The 18,144-nt window shown below is 45.3% G+C and overlaps 1 protein-coding gene across 1 annotated transcript; it reads right to left on the minus strand.

The window, feature by feature from the left end:
* Positions 1-483: 483 nt before the first annotated feature.
* LOC137335592 (antigen WC1.1-like) lies at positions 484-10,420 on the minus strand. The gene is made up of 10 exons (XM_068000901.1): positions 10,118-10,420; positions 8,771-9,085; positions 8,606-8,683; positions 8,203-8,511; positions 7,155-7,283; positions 6,806-6,895; positions 6,080-6,169; positions 4,806-4,895; positions 3,496-3,621; positions 484-691 (listed from the first exon to the last, which is right to left on the minus strand). Coding segments are annotated over exons 1-10 (1,488 nt in total). The 5' UTR covers positions 10,377-10,420; the 3' UTR covers positions 484-689.
* Between the last annotated feature and the right edge of the window lie 7,724 nt (positions 10,421-18,144).

Here is an 18,144-nt window from a genome sequence, read left to right on the forward strand (position 1 = left end):
CAGTACTGAGGGAATGCTGGACTGTCAGAGGTGTGGTCTTTTTTATGAGATGTTAAACCGACACCCCATCTGCCCTCTCAGGTGGACGTGAAAGATCTCATGGCACTATTTCGAAGAAGAGCAGGGGAGTTATCCCTGGTGTCCTGGCCAATATTTATCCCTCAATCCACATCACGAAAACAGATCATCTCATCAGTATCATATTACTGTTTGTGGGATCTTGCTGTGCACGAATTGGCTGCCGCATTTCCTATATTACAACAGTGACGACAATTCAGAAGTATTTCATTGGTTGTAAAGTGCTTTGGGGCGTCCGGGGGTCGAGAAAGGCGCTATATAAATGCAAGTCTTTCTTTCTTTTTGTATATTTGAAAAGGAAACAGTTACAGGGAAATGGGGAAAGAGCGGGGTAGTGGGACTAATTGGACAGCTCTTTGAAAGAGTCGGCACAGGCACGATGGGCCGAATGGTCTCCTTCTGCGCTATAAGATTCTATCGATTGAGAAGGCAAATTTCATGGAGGGATTTTAGCAGAAAATAAAGCTGTCTTAGCAACGTACATGAGCTAACATCTAAAATACCCACGGCTGTGGAGACAGTCAGTCGAGATTCGTCCATGATCGAGCCGAATACTTTAGGACTTCCGGTGATAAATTATCAAACATCCGGTTGGAATATTTCAACCAAAATTCTGCCACGAGAAGAAAGAAAACATTGTTGGTAAATGAAGTTAATTGTCTCATTCCCACTCTGTAAATGGATTAAATACAATCAGTTTCGATCAGGGGTCACCATTGACCAGAAACTTAACTGGACCAGCCATACAGTGGCTACGAGAGCAGGTCAGAGGCTGGGTATTCTGCGGCGAGTGACTCACCTCCTGACTCCCCAAAGCCTTTCCACCATCTGCAAGGCACAAGTCTGGAGTGTGATGGAATACTTTCCACTTGCTTGGATGAGTGCAGCTCCAACAACACTCAATAAGCTCGACACCATCCAAGATAAAGCAGCCCGCTTGATTGGCACCCCATCCACCACCCTAAACATTCACTCCCTTCACCACCGGCGCACTGTGGCTGCAGTGTGTCCCATCCACAGGATGCCCTGCAGCAACTCGCCAAGGCTTCTTCGACAGCACCTCCCAAACCCGCGAACTCTACCACCTAGAAGGACAAGAGTAGCAGGCACATGAGAACAACACCACCTGCACGTTCCCCTCCAAGTCACAGACCATCCCGAGTTGGAAATATATCGCCGTTCCTTCATTGTCACTAGGTCAAAATCCTGGAACTCCCTTCCTAACAGCACTGTGGGAGAACCGTCTCCACACGGACTGCAGCGGTTCAAGAAGGCGGCTCACCACCACCTTCTCGAGGGCAATTAGGGATGGGCAATAAATGCTGGCCTCGCCAGCGACGCACACATCCCATGAACGAATAAAAAAAAGGTTTGATTTTAAACTGATGTGTGTCACAATCTCTGGGACATTTGCAATTTAAGAATTTAAGATCATTTTAGATAGTTGATAACGTTTATGAAATTGAAAATCAAACTGTCCGCATAATGAGGCAATGGCACAGAAGACTGAGGAAAGCTTTCCAATTGTGGATTGCGATCAGGAGCTCTCACCTCACTGTTAAAAACTGTCCACCGTTAAAGTAAATCAATCTGGGTTACGGCCTGGGCCGACCGTGCCCGAGTTGTGGCCTGGGCTGACTGTGCCCGAGTTGTGGCCTGGGCTGACTTTGCCCGAGTTGTGGCCTGGGCTGACTTTGCCCGAGTTGTGGCCTGGGCTGACTTTGCCCGAGTTGTGGCCTGGGCTGACTGTGCCCGGGTTGTGGCCTGGGCCGACCGTGCCCGGGTTGTGGCCTGGGCCGACCGTGCCCGGGTTGTGGCCTGGGCCGACAGTGCCCGAGTTGTGGCCTGGGCTGACTGTGCCCGAGTTGCGGCCGGGGCCGACTGTGCCCGAGTTTCTTTCCCGCATTCCGTTTGAAAGGAAATTCTCCTGCTTGTTTACGAATCCCTCCACTGTCCGGACCATCTACCTCTGCAACCTGCTTTACCATAGACACCAACTCACGCCCTCCACGTCTCTGACTATGGTCTGCTGTGTATCACGCCACCCCACTCCCGCCAACATCACTGTTAACCTTTCACAAATCACCCATCTGCATTCAGTATCTGTTTAATTATTTCTCGGCATGTGGGATGTCACTGGCAAGGCCGGCGTTTATTGCCAATCTCTAGTTGTCCAGAGAAGGTGACGGTAGGCCGTTGTATTTCTCCACCTGAATGCACAGACCTGGATCTATCTCTCCTCACTCCTAGGCATCAAGCTCCATGTTGGAGCACGTCCTCGGACTGGACCCCTAGTGTTTATCATATTCCTAGCAGCATTTCCAAATTCCACCATATGAAAACTTCTGAGAGCGCTGTACAAGTGGACACTGACGCTTCTGTTGGCAGGACATGGACTCCTTTCCATTGCGTGTATCAGTGATGGTATCAACTGCTCATTCATCAAATATAATACGGTTTACAGTCAGAGCCCGTGTTCCGCCACAAAAACCTTACATTACTACAACCTCAGGATACCCTCCCCATTGCCCCAGTCTGATATTTTCTCATTCCCACACTCATCCTGCAGGAATGTTGCCAATTTAGCGCCAACTGAAGCTGAATCCGGTCCGTTTTATGCTGTAGACCAGTGCTCACTGGGTTGTATCTGGAACTGGGACCGACATTGTTTGAATTCAATTACAGCTCGCACGAGAGGAGACTTCCATTCCACCATTCAGGGCTGAACTTTAACCCGGAGGTGAAATGTCACTGTCGATCCCTCACAACCACCGACCCCCCAGTTTAGCGTTTTTTTTCAACAGAAGAACCTTCTCAACATCGCGCTGTTTGTTAAGCGAGTCCGGTGACCTGGCCTCAGCTCATCTTCTGGCAACAATGTGCAGCAGTTGATGTCTCTCTGACCGAACTTTGTCCTATGAACCCCAGGCCCAGTGCCATTTGCTCCATTGTCTCAGCATAAGAATTGAGTCTACATTATTCTTTTGATTGGTTTGGCAAATCTTTCTGTCAAATTAGAAAAATAGAGAGTTGGAGGAATAGATGTAGAAAGATGGAGAGAGAGATATGGAGGTTGAGAGATGAAGAGTGAGATTGAAAGAGACGATGATAGAGAGATAGAGATGATGATAGAGAGACGATAAAGAGCGATAGCTAAATATATATATATATATAAATAGATAAATAGAAAGGCAGAGTCAGACAGAGAGACAGAGCAAAAGACAGGGCGGGAGGGAGGGAACACAGAGGCTGATATTGCTGCATGTGGAGAGCCAGAAAGATAATTTGCACTTTCCTCCCCAACTTTTTGAATAATCGAATATTTCTGGACAGGGATCTGTCAATAAACAGACTAATGGACACTCGGTCGATTACTGAGAACTAACTATCGAGGACGCTCTGCTGAATTGAACTCACAGTCTGTGGCGGGGTGATCCGCGGTCTTTCTGAGTGTGAGACGAAATCCTCTGTCCAGCATGGAATCACGATCCGGGCTGCTCGGGGTCACGTCCTCAACATCGTCACAACTTCCCGGAACTGGCGCTGGAAGGAAATGATTGTTGGGAATCAGAGCAGGAGTTTTAAAAGGTAATTCAGAAAAAAAAACAGAAACCCCTCGTTACTCAGTCATCAAACCACAGGGAACAGTTTGGGTCCATCTACAATATGGAATAATCCTCAGTCATTAAACACATCAAACCACAGGGAACAGTTTGAGACCATCGACAATATGGAATAATCCTCAGTCATTAAACACATCAAACCACAGGGAACAGTTTGAGACCATCGACAATATGGAATAATCCTCAGTCATTAAACACATCAAACCACAGGGAACAGTTTGGGTCCATCTACAATATGGAATAATCCTCAGTCATTAAACACATCAAACCACAGGGAACAGTTTGGGTCCATCTACAATATGGAATAATCCTCAGTCATTAAACACATCAAACTACAGAGAGCAGTTTGGGTCCATCTACAATATGGAATAATCCTCAGTCATTAAACACATCAAACTACAGGGAACAGTTTGGGACCATCTACAATATGGAACAGTCCTCAGTCCTGGAAAAGAGAAGGCTAATGGGTGATCGATAGAATGGTTACAGCACAGGAGGTCATTCGGCCTCTCGAGCCCGTGCAGGGTAAAGCGTTTGGAGCTGCTGGGGATGGAATGCGGGACCTCACACACGGTGAGCTCCATCCCCACTGATCGAGGTCTTTAAGATTATGAAAGGCTTTGATAGGTGAGAAGTAAAGAAAATATTTCCACTTGTGGGAGAGACCAAAACTAGAGGTCATAAATATAAAATAGTGGCTAGTAAATCCAATAGGTAATTCAGGAGAAATCTCTTCATCAACATGTAACCGTAGGCGTTAATTATTGCCGCAGATATTGGCGAACACATTGAAATTGCTTTCTCCGCTATTTTAAAACTGAGTTTGATTTATTTCTTTAAACTGGACTTATTTCGTTGTCACGATATCAGGTAATTGAGTGTGGTATGAAAGGGTTAAGTGTTCGTCGGTTTAATCACCAACAGCAATTTCCGGGCTTTTTAGGGCAACAGGCATGAGTCACCAATGGGATCTTTCAACGCAAATTGTAAAACAATTGTACGAATGGCGATTAATCATTGGCATTGGGCTGGTGCAATTGTAAAGAAATGTGATTACAAATAAAAGAATGAGTCGGCAGCCTCCGAGCCCAGGGTTTAACTTACCAGGACCCTCTGTGCTGGGGGTCTGGCCATTCAATGGGCCAGAATCAATGTCATCGTAATTCTGCTTAATGAGGCGTTCTCTGGTCTTATCTATAAAAGGAAATGTTCATTTTAGCGGAGAACAGCGGTGGAGGCGCAAGGCGGTCTTTTCCAGACCATTTAAACAGAGTTTTCCTAAATTAATGACGCACACGTCCTGTCAAGTATTCAAGGGAACCCATCGGGTGGAGCTCCTGGATTCCTGATTGACATCACGGCTATTGTTACAATCTGATGGCAAAACAATCACCATCACCGGTTTAGAGATCTGGGTGCGTGAGAAAATGTTTTAATTATTCCGGGTTCTTTGTCACCCTGAGTGGAACATTGTGTCGATGTTTCAAGCAGTGGCTGGTGCTTAATTATCATATTCACAAAATATTACACAGATCTGATTAATTACACACCGACTGTCACATTTACAAGAAAATACACAGATCTAAGTATTTACAAACCGAATGTCACTAACAAAATATTACTCAGATCTTAGTATATAATGAGCAGGTTGATAATGTGTGTAAGAAAGCGTATGGGATATTTGGCTTTGTAAATAGAGGTATCGTATCAAAAGCAAGGAAGTCATGTTAAACCGTTAGGCCTCAGCTGGGGTATTGTGTACAATTCTGGGCACCACAGTTTAGAAAGGATGTAAAGGCCTTGGTGAGGGTACAGAGGAGGTTTATCAGGATGATATCAGGCATGAGGGACTTCAGATTTGTGAAGAGATTGGAGAAGCTGGGATTGTTCTCCTTGGAGCAGAGAAGGTTAAGGGGAGAAATAAAAGATATTCAAAATTATGAGGGGGTTCGATAGAGCCAGTCGGGAGAAACTGTTTCATTTGGCAAGTGGGTCGGTAAACAGAGGTCACAGATTTGGCAAAAGAACTAGAGGGGAAATGAGGAGAAATTGTTTCACTCAGATTTGGAACGCACTACTTGAAAGGGCGGTGGAATCAGATTCCATAGGAACTTTTCAAGGCAATTCGGTATGTACTTGAAGGGGACTAATTCACAGGGTCATGGGAAAAAGCTGGGGTGTGGGACTAAATTGGACAGCTCTTTCAAAGAGCAGGTACAGGCACGACGGGCCGAATGGTCTCCTTCTGTGTTGTAAAATTCTATGATCTGAGTAATTACACACCGAAAGGCACATTTACAAAATATTACACAGATCTGAGTAATTAGATGCGGAATGTAACAGTCACAAACTATTACACAGTTCTGGGTATTACATACCTTCAGGATTCTGCGAGTTCTGGTCGGTTTGAGATAAACTTGTACTGGTATAATATTCCAGATCAATCTCTCCGCTATTAGATCGATAAACTGTCAAAACAAATGAGAACGGTGAAGAACATTTAATGTAAATTGAAGATGTTAAATTCTTTCAAATACACAAATGCTGTCATACAGAAATCTTGTCAACTGTTCAGATCGCCAGTAAATACCATCATTAATTAGTATGACACCAGAATACAAAGACAAGCATACATTTACAGTCTTCACACCTCAGAGTCTTTGCAATAAGTATGATCATATTCATTGTATGGACTATTAAACCGCAGTGCTCTCAGTGACCCCAGCTGTGGGAGCAACACGGAGCATCACTGCCCTCTGCGGCAAGGAGAGTGTGATAAACTGCACAGTGACTGCTCAGAGTACATCGACACAATCTTCTGAATGAGAGTAGGGAAAAACACTCAGAAAAAGCTTCAGAATTAGAAACTAGGAGGACGGGGAAAAGACAGGAAAGTGAGAAATATAGAAATCCCATCAAACATGAAGCTGACAACAGTTAATAATCTGAAAAATCAGACAGCACCATATTCACCGTGAAAGGAGGTGTCCAGTGAACAGGGCCGAATATCACGGGACTGGTCCCAAATACATTCAATGCAGCGGAGCTTTATTGGGGGGAAGCGACACCTGGACAGACAGAACATGTCATGGGCTGGGACTCACGCGATCCTCTTCCAGCTGTAATGTCATCGATTTCTTGATAAATTGGTTCGCCCGGTCTGGAAATCGTATAACTGAAGCTGCGCTTTTTCACTGTTCAGGAGCAAAACAGACATATTTAATTTATTAGATTCCGGACTCCTCCCGACTGCTGTCTCCTCAGAACAGAACTAAATCCACCGAATAAACGACCCCTGTTTTGTTACATTCAAAACCCCCAAAAGAGAATGAATTTTCAAGTGTGAGAAGGTGATTGATTCGCAACTGGGATCCGGCATTATAGCGAGCAATTTACAGCCACTTAACACACACAGAAAACTGCTGATCACCGAGGATCAAAGATTAAAGGTACCTCTTCTAGACGACTGTCTCTGTTGTTGTACAGTCAGTGCAATCAGCACAAAAACCAACAGGGTTCCCAGGATGATGGAAACGGCAACGGGCGTGGATATTATTACCCCCGGGATCAGCACATCTGTAACTAAAACAGACACGAGGAAAATAAACAAACCAAAGCAGCGATTTCTCCATTGACACGATTCAAATCTAACTAAGGTCAAGAGTTAATGCTGGATTTTTAGTCAAGGAGCAGAAAACTATCGCAGTAAAGAGGAACTTTGAGATAGGGTCAGAGCAGGAAGTTCTTATAACAAGGACAAGGATTGAAGAGGAGACAAACTGGCTGTGGGTCAGTTGATTTGTTGGATGTCATGATTGAAGGGACAGTAACTATGGTCAAAATTTAATGAATTTAAATTGGGATAAAGCATGAATGAAAGATACTAATATATATTTGTATTTATTGTTTGCCCTATCAATTCGAAAAGTTTGAAAACAGTTGACACAATGAATCTCGACTTGAACTGCCGTGACTGTGGGCAGAGAGACAAACGATAGACGGAGTGACAGAGGAGGGGCAATGAGGAGTTTGATTAAGACAAACAGAGCGACTTATTGTGGGAACAGCGACAAGTCTGCTCCAATGAAACAACACTTCCAGAAAGGGGGAAATTCGCACATTTTAGTTGAGGCTGTTTTTAGGAAGAGAACAAACTGGAGAACTGGTTTGTTACAGGAAACAGGGGGAAGGGGTTATGGTTCAATCATAGAATGTTTGAAACAACAAACAGTCTCATCTTATCAGTAAACAGAGTGACTACTGATCCGCATCAATCAATATTCACAAATTAAAGAACAACATAAACTTCTATTGAAAAGTACATGTCGTTTTTTTGCAGTTTTAGGGGGAGATGGCAAACCCGAATATTCAATATCAGTTAAAAGGAAATCATCATTTTACATTCTCGCTTTTAAAATACATAACAAGAGATTTCCTATGAAGCACGGAAATGAATAAATGAAGGCGTCCATTGACTGAATAAATATGTTCCTGCTCCTACCAGAACACATCACACTGGCGACTTTGTGAGCACAGACCCGCTGAGCCCATGTTGATGACCGACAGTCCCACAGGAAGAGTTCGCTTCCCTTGCACTGGACTCTGTTCAGCCATACAGGGCCTTCGCCTTTCCCATACACGGGCTCCCCGGAATCGGCAAGGGCGGAGCCGCAATCGAGCTGCCGGCACACCACACGGGCCTCTCGCCTATCCCAGGAATCGTCACACACCGTCCCCCATGTGTTATTGAACATGATCTCAACTCTTCCCGAACAGTTAGTCTTTCCTCCAACTAATCGTAATTGTTGTCCTGAATAAAATAACAAATCAACAGGAAGTTCAGTTTTTTTATGACTCATTAGCGGAATCCCACGTAAAGACCATATTATTTAAAAGGAAACTACCTGTTAAATGATCACTTGTGTGGTCAGGTGTCCCAGGACAGGAATGGAAACTGTCGCTCCTCGTTGACGATTGATTTCCTGCAGTACAAGACACATGCGCCAATGATGCACTGTAATAAAGATATCCATGAATGGTACTTGCACTGATTAAACACAGACTGTTACCTGAGCAAACCACACCGGCATCCTCTCTGTGCTTACAGTCATGCTGACCCCATGGTGTGGAGAGACATTGCCACAAGAAGGACTCGTCGGACCGGCATTCAACGTTATCCAGCCAAATGGGCCCAGTGCCTTCTCCAAAATGGGCTTCGAATGGAATCTCGGTAACTGATCCACAATCCAGCTGTTTACAGACCACCTCGCCGTCTTTCTTATCCCAGTCATCGTAACAAACTGTCCCCCAGGATCCTCGATAGAACACCTCCACTCGGCCCTCACAGGGATGGTGTCCTTTCACTAATCTGATCTCCTTATGCTCTGTGAATAGAAGAGAGTGTCAGTAATTGACAATGATGAAGGAATGTTGATACAGCCCTCTGTCATCGACATCTGATGGAGTGAGGAAGGGATATTGATACTGGAATCTGTCATCGACATCTGATGGAGTGAGGAAGGGATATTGATACAGGAATCTGTCACCGACATCTGATGGGGTGAGGTAGGGATATTGATACTGGAATCTGTCACCGACATCTGATGGAGTGAGGAAGGGATATTGATACTGGAATCTGTCACCATTATCTGATGGAGTAAGGAAGGGATATTGATACTGGAATCTGTCAATATCATCTGATGGAATTCGCTTCACTGTCAATCTTTATAAATTCATTCCTGGACGGTAGGGGGAGAGTTTCAGTGAACAATACCGCCTCCTTACCTGTAATGACTCCCGACCATTTACTGTCTCGATCAATTCAGTCATCACTGACTCGGGCTCTGAGCCCAGCCAGCAGTGAGCCCCGCTCACAAACATGCTAGAGCTTCGCTTCCCGCCCAGTATGTTCAACACCTAAAGGAGCGTCCACACTCTGGTTATATTATACGGCAGCGCAGTGAAAATGATTTCTTACCAAGTAAATCGGCTATAAACGTTTTTAAAAAGCGATTTCAGACTTGAATCGTCTGACGCCGCTCCCAGAGCAAAAGGTGGAGTGAAGAGAAAGTAGTTACGACACCGACAAACGGTTCTGGTGGCGGGACTGCCACAGCCTGAACTGTATTATTGGTTAAAGTTCCAGGATTACAGCAGAGCGGATTGATACCATTCTACGACAACATCCGCTCATGTAAATAGCACCGAATTTTAAACAGGGAAACAGTCAATCGCTAATCCAACACTAATCCACAATCTTTTCAAGTGAATAGGACCAAGTGTTTAGTCCCTTCCATAATTGTACATCCTTTCCCCCTTTTATATGAACACACTCCTGTTGTCTTTAGTTCCTTATCTGAATATATAATCCTCACTCCTTTAATATGAATACCCTCTTGCTGTGTCGACTCACTTACCTGAGCATACGATCCTGACATCTTCTTTATGAATACAGTCATGCTCTCCCCAAGGTGATGAATCACACTCCCAAAGTACCGACTCGTTACCCGTGCATCTCAGTTCATCCAACCAAATTGGCCCAGAGGCCTGTCCACAGGAAACCGGAGCTGTCGCCGTTAGTGAATATCCACAACCCAGTTGCCTACAAACAACATCGGCGTCCAGTCGATCCCAGGAGTCATCGCACACTGTCCCCCAGGCACCATTGTAGTACATTTCCACTCTCCCAGCACAAGGACTTCCGCCGTCCACCAGTCTTATCTGTTTATGTTCTGTTGCAAATCAAGTAGGTTGTATTAGATGTAGTGGATTGAAAGGGCTTGATTAGTTCTTGCAACATTTCTACAAGTTGTCTTCCCTTTTATTCCACCAATCCCCTTGTCTCCTCTCCAGTATCAGCTGACTCCTGCCGGACCACAGTACAAAGGAACGGCAATAGAAATGACCAACTGGCCTCTCCTTCCGTTCCGTACACTAACCACAGACAATCCGCAGTGTCAGGAACTCCCAACACTACATTTCCGAGGTTAGAAAAGGTCTGCGGTTTGTTCCGGTTCCTTCCACAGATACTTACAGCACACAAGGAGCCAATTTGTCAGCTCCTAGCCAGATAAGTCAAAAACTAATCCCACTTCCTTTCTCTCTCCCAAAACCCTGAATGTTCATCTGGTTCAAATGCTGACTCACATTCTCCGTAAAAATGCAATGGTCTGTGCAGCAACTAATGCCTGTGGCAAAGCAATGTGTCCTCTAACAGTTTCGTGAAGAAATACATTTCTCCTATCGTGTTTGTGTTCGCCTGAAACATTTCACTATTCTCACTGTTAACCACATCCCTTACTGTTTTATCGTCAGCCAATCTCAGTATTGTGTTCCCCATTTCCAATCCAAATCATCTATATATCAGGAATAAAAGTGGAGCATTAATGAACCCGGGGCGCAGGACTTCCAAACCTTCTCCAATCCAAATCATCTATATATCGGGGAGAAAAGTGGAGCATTAATGAACCCGGGGTGTAGGACTTCCAAACCTTCTCCAATCCAAATCATCTATATATCGGGGAGAAAAGTGGAGCATTAATGAACCCCGGGGTGTGGGACTTCCAAACCTTCTCCAATCCAAGCAATGCCCACGCACTCCAGCACTTTGCTTCCTGTCCGAAAAACAGCTATCACCCAATGCTGCTTCATCTCCATTTATATCTTACATAGAAATATTGAAAATTTATGGTACAGAATGAGGCCATTCGACCCATCGTGTCTGTGCCGGTCGAAATAGAGCTCCCCAGCCGAATCCCACTTTCCAACATTTGGTCCGCAGCCTTGCAGGTTACGGCACTTCCAGTCCATATCCAGGTAGCTTTAAAATGCGATGAGGGTTTCTGCCTCTACCACCTTTTCATGCAGTGAGTTCCAGACACCCACACACCCACTGGTGGGTTTTTTTCCGCATCTCCCCTCTAATCCTTCCACCAATTACTTTAAATCTGTGCTCCCTGGTTACTGACCTCTCTGTTAAGGGAAATAAGTCCTTCCTATCCACTCTATCTCGACCCCTCATAAATTTATACACCTCAATTAAATCACCCCTCAGCCTCCTCTGTTACAAAGAAAATAACCTCAGCCTAGCCAATCTTTCCTCATAGCTATTATTCTCCAGTCCTGGCAACATCCTCATAAATCTCCCCTGTACCCTCTCTACTGCAATCACATCTTTCCTGTAATGTGGTGACCAGAACTGTACGCAGAACCCAAGCTATGACCTAACTAATGTTTTATACAGTCCGATCAGAACCTACCTGTTCTTATATTGTATACCTCGGCCAATAAAGGAAACGATCCCGTATGCCTTTTTAACTACCGTGTCTCCCTTTCCTGCTGGCTTCAGGAATCTGTGGACATGTACTCCAAGGTCGCTCACTTCACTTCACCTCTCTGTATCCTCTCATTTATTGTGTATTCCCTTGCCTTGCTTGACCTCCACAAATGAATTACCTCACACTTCTCCGGATTGAATTCCATTTGCCACTTTTCTGCCCACCTGACCAGTCCATTGATATCGTCCTGCAGTCTACAGCTTTCCTCCTCACTATCAGCTGCATGCCAATTTTTGAATCATCAGTAAACTTCTGAATCAGGACCCCTCCATTTAAGTCTGAATCATTAATATGTACAACGAAAAGCAAGCGACTTGGAACTGAGCCCTGCGGAACCCCACTGGAAACAGCCTTGCAATCAGAAAAACACCCGTCGCCCATTACCCTTTGCTTCCTGCCGCTGAGCCAATTCTGGATCCAATTTACTACTTTCCTTTGGATCCCATGGCTTTTACTTTTCTGACCAGCCTGCTAGATGGGACCTTGTTAAAAGCCTTGCTAAAATCCATGTGGACTCCAGGAAATGCATTACCCTCACCGAACATCCTTGTTACTTCTTCAAAAAATTTAATCAAGTTAGTCAGACATGACTTTCCCTTAACAAAGCCGTGTTGACTGTCCCTGATTAACCCGTGCCTTTCTAAATGATGGTTTATACTGACCCTCAGAATTGATTCCAATAATTTTCTTACCACTGAGGTTAAACTGACCGGCCTGTAATCACTAGGTTTACTCTTTTCTTTTTTTAAACAACGGTACAACGTTAGCCGTCCTCCAATCCTCCGGCTCCACGCCTGTCGCCAGGAAGGATTGGAAAATGTTGGTCAGACCCTCTGCTGTTTCCTCCCTTGCTTTTCTTAACAGACTGGGATACATTTCATCTGGGCCTGGTGATTTATTTACTTTCAAAGATGCTAAAGCCCTTAATACTTCCTCTCGCACTATGTTTATCGCAGCTAATATTTCACATTCCTCCTCCTTAACTACAATCTCTGCTTCATCCCCCTCTGTTATGAAAGCAGATGCAATGTATTCATTAAGAATACTTAATGATACGATAGATCATTTACAACCAGCCTTCAGTGAGATGCCAATTGAACGCCTTCTTGAAAACCCAGGTAACAGAAAACATTTTTTTTCTACGAGCCGAAAACATGAGGTGTGACCAAGATCTGGGTCAAATGCTTGGGTTTTGAGACGGTGTTCAAAAAGAGAGAGAAGCGGAGAGTCATAGGAGATTAGCAGAGATACCAGAGAGTAGCGACTCAGCAGAATGCTCTGCAAACAGTGGGGCAAAGATGGTGGAAAGTGTTGCTGTGCGTTGAGGGCTTGTTATGGAATAGCGTGGACTGGGATTATGTGTTGGAGAACCTGGTGTTGATCAGTGTGGACTGGGATTATGTGGGGGGATCTGTTTTCGATCAGTGTGGACTGGGATTATGTGCGTGGGGATCTGTGTAGATCAGTGTGGACTGGGATTATGTGAGTTGGGGATCTGTTGTAGATCAGTGCGGAATGGGATTATGTGTGTCGGGATCTGTTGTAAATCAAAATGGACTGGGATTATGTGTGTCGGGATCTATTGTAGATCAGTGTGGACTGGGATTATGTGTGGTAGGGATCTGTTGTCGATCATTGCAGACTGGGATTATATGCCGCGAGAACGGGCAGCTCTGCGTGGACAGGGATAATGGGTGGTGAGGAATTGTATATCAGCGGGGACAGGGATAATGGATGGTGAGGAATTGTATATCAGCGGGGACAGTGATAATGGGTGGTGAGGAATTGTATATCAGCGGGGACAGGGATAATGGGTGGTGAGGAATTGTATATCAGCGGGGACACGGATGATGGGTGTAATGAATTGTATATCAGCGGAGACAGAGATAATGGGTGGTGAGGAATTGTATAAAAGCAGGGACAGGGATAATGGGTGGTTAGGAATTGTATAAAAGCAGGGACAGGGATAATGGATGGTGAGGAATTGTATATCAGCGGGGACAGGGATAATGAGTGGTGAGGAATTGTATGTCAGCGGGGACAGGGATATTGGGTGGTGAGGAATTGTATAAAAGCAGGGACAGGGATAATGGATGGTGAGGAATTGTATATCAGCGGGGACAGGGATAATGGATGGTGAGGAATTGTATATCAGCGGGGACGGGGATATTGGGTGGTGAGGAATTGTATATCAGCGGGGACAGGGATAATGGATGTTGAGGAATTGTATGTCAGCGGGGACGGGGATATTGGGTGGTGAGGAATTGTATAAAAGCAGGGACAGGAATAATGGATGGTGAGGAATTGTATATCAGCGGGGACAGGGATAGTGGGCGTTAGGAATTGTATATCAGCGGGGACAGAGGTAATGAGTGGTGAGGAATTGTGTATAGAATCATAGAAAGGACAGCACAGAAGGTGGCCATTCGGCCCAACTAATCCGCGTCGGCTCGATGCAAGAGCAATCAAGCGAGTTCACGCCACCCCCCCCCCCCCCCCACGACCGCCCCCACCCCCGCACTTACCCCGCAGCACTTCAATTTTTTTACCTTTCAAGTACTTATCTAGTTCCCTTTTGAAGGCCATGATTGAATTTACCTCCACCAGCCCCTCGGGCAGTGCATTCCAGATGCTAATCACTCGCTGTGTGAACAAGTTTCTCCTCATGTCATGGTTGTTTTGTCAATCACCTTAAATCTATGCCCTGTGGTTCATGACCTTTCCGCCAATGGGAACAGTTTGTCTCTGTCCACTCTGTCTGGACCCTTCATGATTTTGAATACCTCTATCAAATCTCGTCGCAACCATCTCTGTTCCAAGGACAAAAACACCAGCTTCTCCAGTCCATCCACGTTATTATAGTCCCTCACCCTGGAATCATTCCAGTAAATCTCTTCTGCACCCTCTCTCAGGCCTTCACATCTTTCTTACAGTGCGGTGCCCAGAACTGGCCACAATACTCCAGTTGTGGCCGAACCAGTGTTTTAGAAAGGTTCATCGTGACTTTCATACTTTTATACACTATGCCTCTATTTATAAAGCCCAGGATCTCGTATGCTTTTTTTAACCGCTTTCTCAGCCTGCCGTGCCACCTTTAACGATTCCTGCACATACACCCCCAGATCTCTCCGTTCTTGTACCACTTTTAGATTTGTGCCCTCTAGTTTATATTGGCTCTCCTCGTTGTTCCTACCGAAATGTATCATTTCGTATTTTTCTGCCTTAAATTTCATTTGCCCATGCCACCAGCCTGTCGATATCCTCTTGCGGTCTATCACTATCCTCCTCACTCTTTACTACCCTTTCCAGTTTTGACCCAGCACCGACCCACGGGGAACACCACTGGACACCTCCCTCCAGTCCGAAAAACAACCGTTCATCACAACTCTCTGAATCCTGTCACTTGGCCAAGTCTGTATCCATGTTGCTATTGCCCCCTTTATTCAATGGGCTGCGATCTTGATAAGCCTACCATGCGGCACTTTATCAAACCCCTTTTGAAAGTCCATATATGCAACACATCAACTGTATTGCCCTCTTCCACCATCTCTGTAGCCTACTCCAAAAACTCAAGCAAGTTAGCTAAACACGATTTGCCTTTAACAAATCCGTGATGGCTTTCCTTAATCAATCCACGCTCGTCCAAGTGACTGTTAAGTCTGTCCTGGATTATCATTTCTAAAAGTTCCCCCACCACCGAGGTTAAACTGACTGGCCTATAGTTGCTGGGTTTATCTTTACACCCGTTTTCGAACAATGGTGTAACATTTGTAATTCTACAGTCCTCTGGCACCATCCCCGTATCTACGGATGTTTGGAAGATTATGGCCAGTACCTCCGCAATTTCCACCCTTACTTCACCTAGGATACATCCCATCCAGACCGGGTGACTTATCCACTTTAAGTACAGCTAGCCTTTCTCGTAGCTCTTCTTCATCAAATTTTAGCTCATCCAGTATCTCAACTATATCTTCCTTTACTGAGACTCTGACAGCATCTTCTTTAATGATAAACACAGATGCAAAGTACTCATTTGGTACCTCGGCCGTCCCCTCTGCCTCCATGAGTAGATCTCCTTTCTGGTCCCGAATCGGCCGGACCCCTCCTCTTACTACCCGGTTACTGTTTGCATGCATGTAGAAGACTATCAGTGGGGACAGGGATAATAGGTGGTAAGGAATTGTATATCAGCGGGGACATGAATAAGGGGAATTGAGGAATTGTTGTGGGACAGGAAAGATGGGGAGTGAGGAATTGTTGTGTGACAGGGATGATGGGGATTGAGGAATTGTTGTGGGACAGGAATGATGGGGAGTGAGGAATTGTTGTGGGACAGGGATGATGGAGAGTGAGGAATTGTTGTGGGACAGGGATGATGGGGAGTGAGGAATTGTTGTAGGACAGGGATGATGGGCGGTGAGGAATTGTTGTGGGACAGGGATGATGGGGAGTGAGGAATTGTTGTGGGACATGGATGATGGGAAGTGAGGAATTGTTGTGGGACAGGGATGATGGGGAGTGAGGAATTGTTGTGGGACATGGATGATGGGGAGTGAGGAATTGTTGTGGGACAGGGATGATGGGGAGTGAGGAATTGTTGTGGGACAGGGATGATGAACGGTGAGGAATTATTGTGGGACATGGAATGTGCAGCCGAGATTTGGACAATGTCGAGTTTCTGGAGGGTGGAGTATGGGAGGGCAGTAAGGTGGCCAATTCATGAGGTGACAAAGTCATTTGCAAATGTTTCAGAGATGGAATGACTGAGAAAGGTCCCAAGGGGGTAAATGTTAATGAGATAGAGGGAAAAAATTACAATGGGGAGTTCAACTCCTCACCACATCTTAACTATGGTGACCAGGAATATAAAGGTCCCCAAATTGCCAAAAACAAGGCATCTCTTTGTTATAGCAATTTGGTCATGTCCAGCTATAATTAACAACTTTTTAAATTCTTCATAAATCTTTCCAATGCCTTATGTATGCACATAAGTCATCCGCTATCCTGACCCGATTATTTCAGAAAGTCTTCTGATTCCCATTTCTAATTTTCTTATTTAACTTTCTCCCGTAAGTGTCACTTTAAATCCCCGCCCCTCCATGGCTTCAGCCCCACCCCATCTCTCAACCATCTCCAGCCCCACATCACCCCACACCGAGAGTTACCAGTCCCATCTCCCCATGGTGTCACCCAACTCCTCTCTCAACCTTTCCCACCGCCCCTCCCACACTGTCAGTTTACAATCCCCTTCCCCCATGATGTCCCCACACCCCATCTCTCAAGTTCCCCCAGCCCCCCATCCCCTGTACTCCTTGTCCCTCTGATTCCGGCCTCCTGTCCCTCCGCCTCCCTCTGCCGCACCTCTCGGCGCTCCTGTCCTCCTCTGTGCAGCTCTCTCCTAAATCCGGCAAACTCTTGTCCACTTTAATACATTTCGTGCATCTCTCACTTCCTGGAAACCTGTTTCTTTCCCTTCCTCCTCTCGTGATATTTCTTATTGCTTATTGCAGCCAAGTCTTATTCTGTCCCAACTGTGTTACTAATCATGTTTTACCTCTAGTCCAAAGTCTACACGTTCCGACGACCCTGGAAATATTAGTTTAGCATCTCCAAATGGTCCTGTTAACCTATCCGCAAGGGCATTAGGCCATTTGGTTCAGATACAGGCTGTATCTTCAGTACCTCTTTTGCTTGTTCCAGAGTTACTTCCAATGGCCCAAGAATGTGAACACCCTAGCCCAGCCCTTTAACCACCCGCTAATCTGTCCAGACATCCTCGACCTTACTTGGCCATCGTATGGCACAAAGTCGTTCAAATATTACAATCTCAGATTATTGTCTAACTGTTTAAGCTCTCTCTGGGACTTCTCAAAACCACGACTTGCAGCTGCACTGTCCCTGTTCCACATCTGGAATTCCCAGTCCAGACCAGAGAAGGTTAAGAGGGAGATTTAACTGAGGTGTTCAAAATTATGATGGATTTTCATAGAGTAAATAACGAGAAACTGTTTCCACTGGCAGGAAGGTCGATAACTACAGCATTCATATTGAAGATAATTGGCAAAAGAACCAGAGGAGATGAGGAGGTTTTTTTACGCAGCGAATTG

The sequence above is a fragment of the Heptranchias perlo genome, chromosome 20 (assembly GCF_035084215.1).
Source record: "Heptranchias perlo isolate sHepPer1 chromosome 20, sHepPer1.hap1, whole genome shotgun sequence".
Taxonomy (NCBI): Eukaryota; Metazoa; Chordata; class Chondrichthyes; order Hexanchiformes; family Hexanchidae; genus Heptranchias; species Heptranchias perlo.

Excerpts from the sequence above, each read along its gene's own strand:
- LOC137335592 (XM_068000901.1), bottom strand. The coding sequence starts at position 10,376 with ATGTACTACAATGGTGCCTGGGGGACAGTGTGCGATGACTCCTGGGAT. Across the intron at positions 6,170-6,805 it reads TACAGCTGGAAGAGGATCGC|TTTATCGATCTAATAGCGGA; the intron begins GTGAGTCCCAGC and ends TTGTTTTGACAG. Across the intron at positions 4,896-6,079 it reads GAACTCGCAGAATCCTGAAG|ATAAGACCAGAGAACGCCTC; the intron begins GTATGTAATACC and ends TTCCTTTTATAG.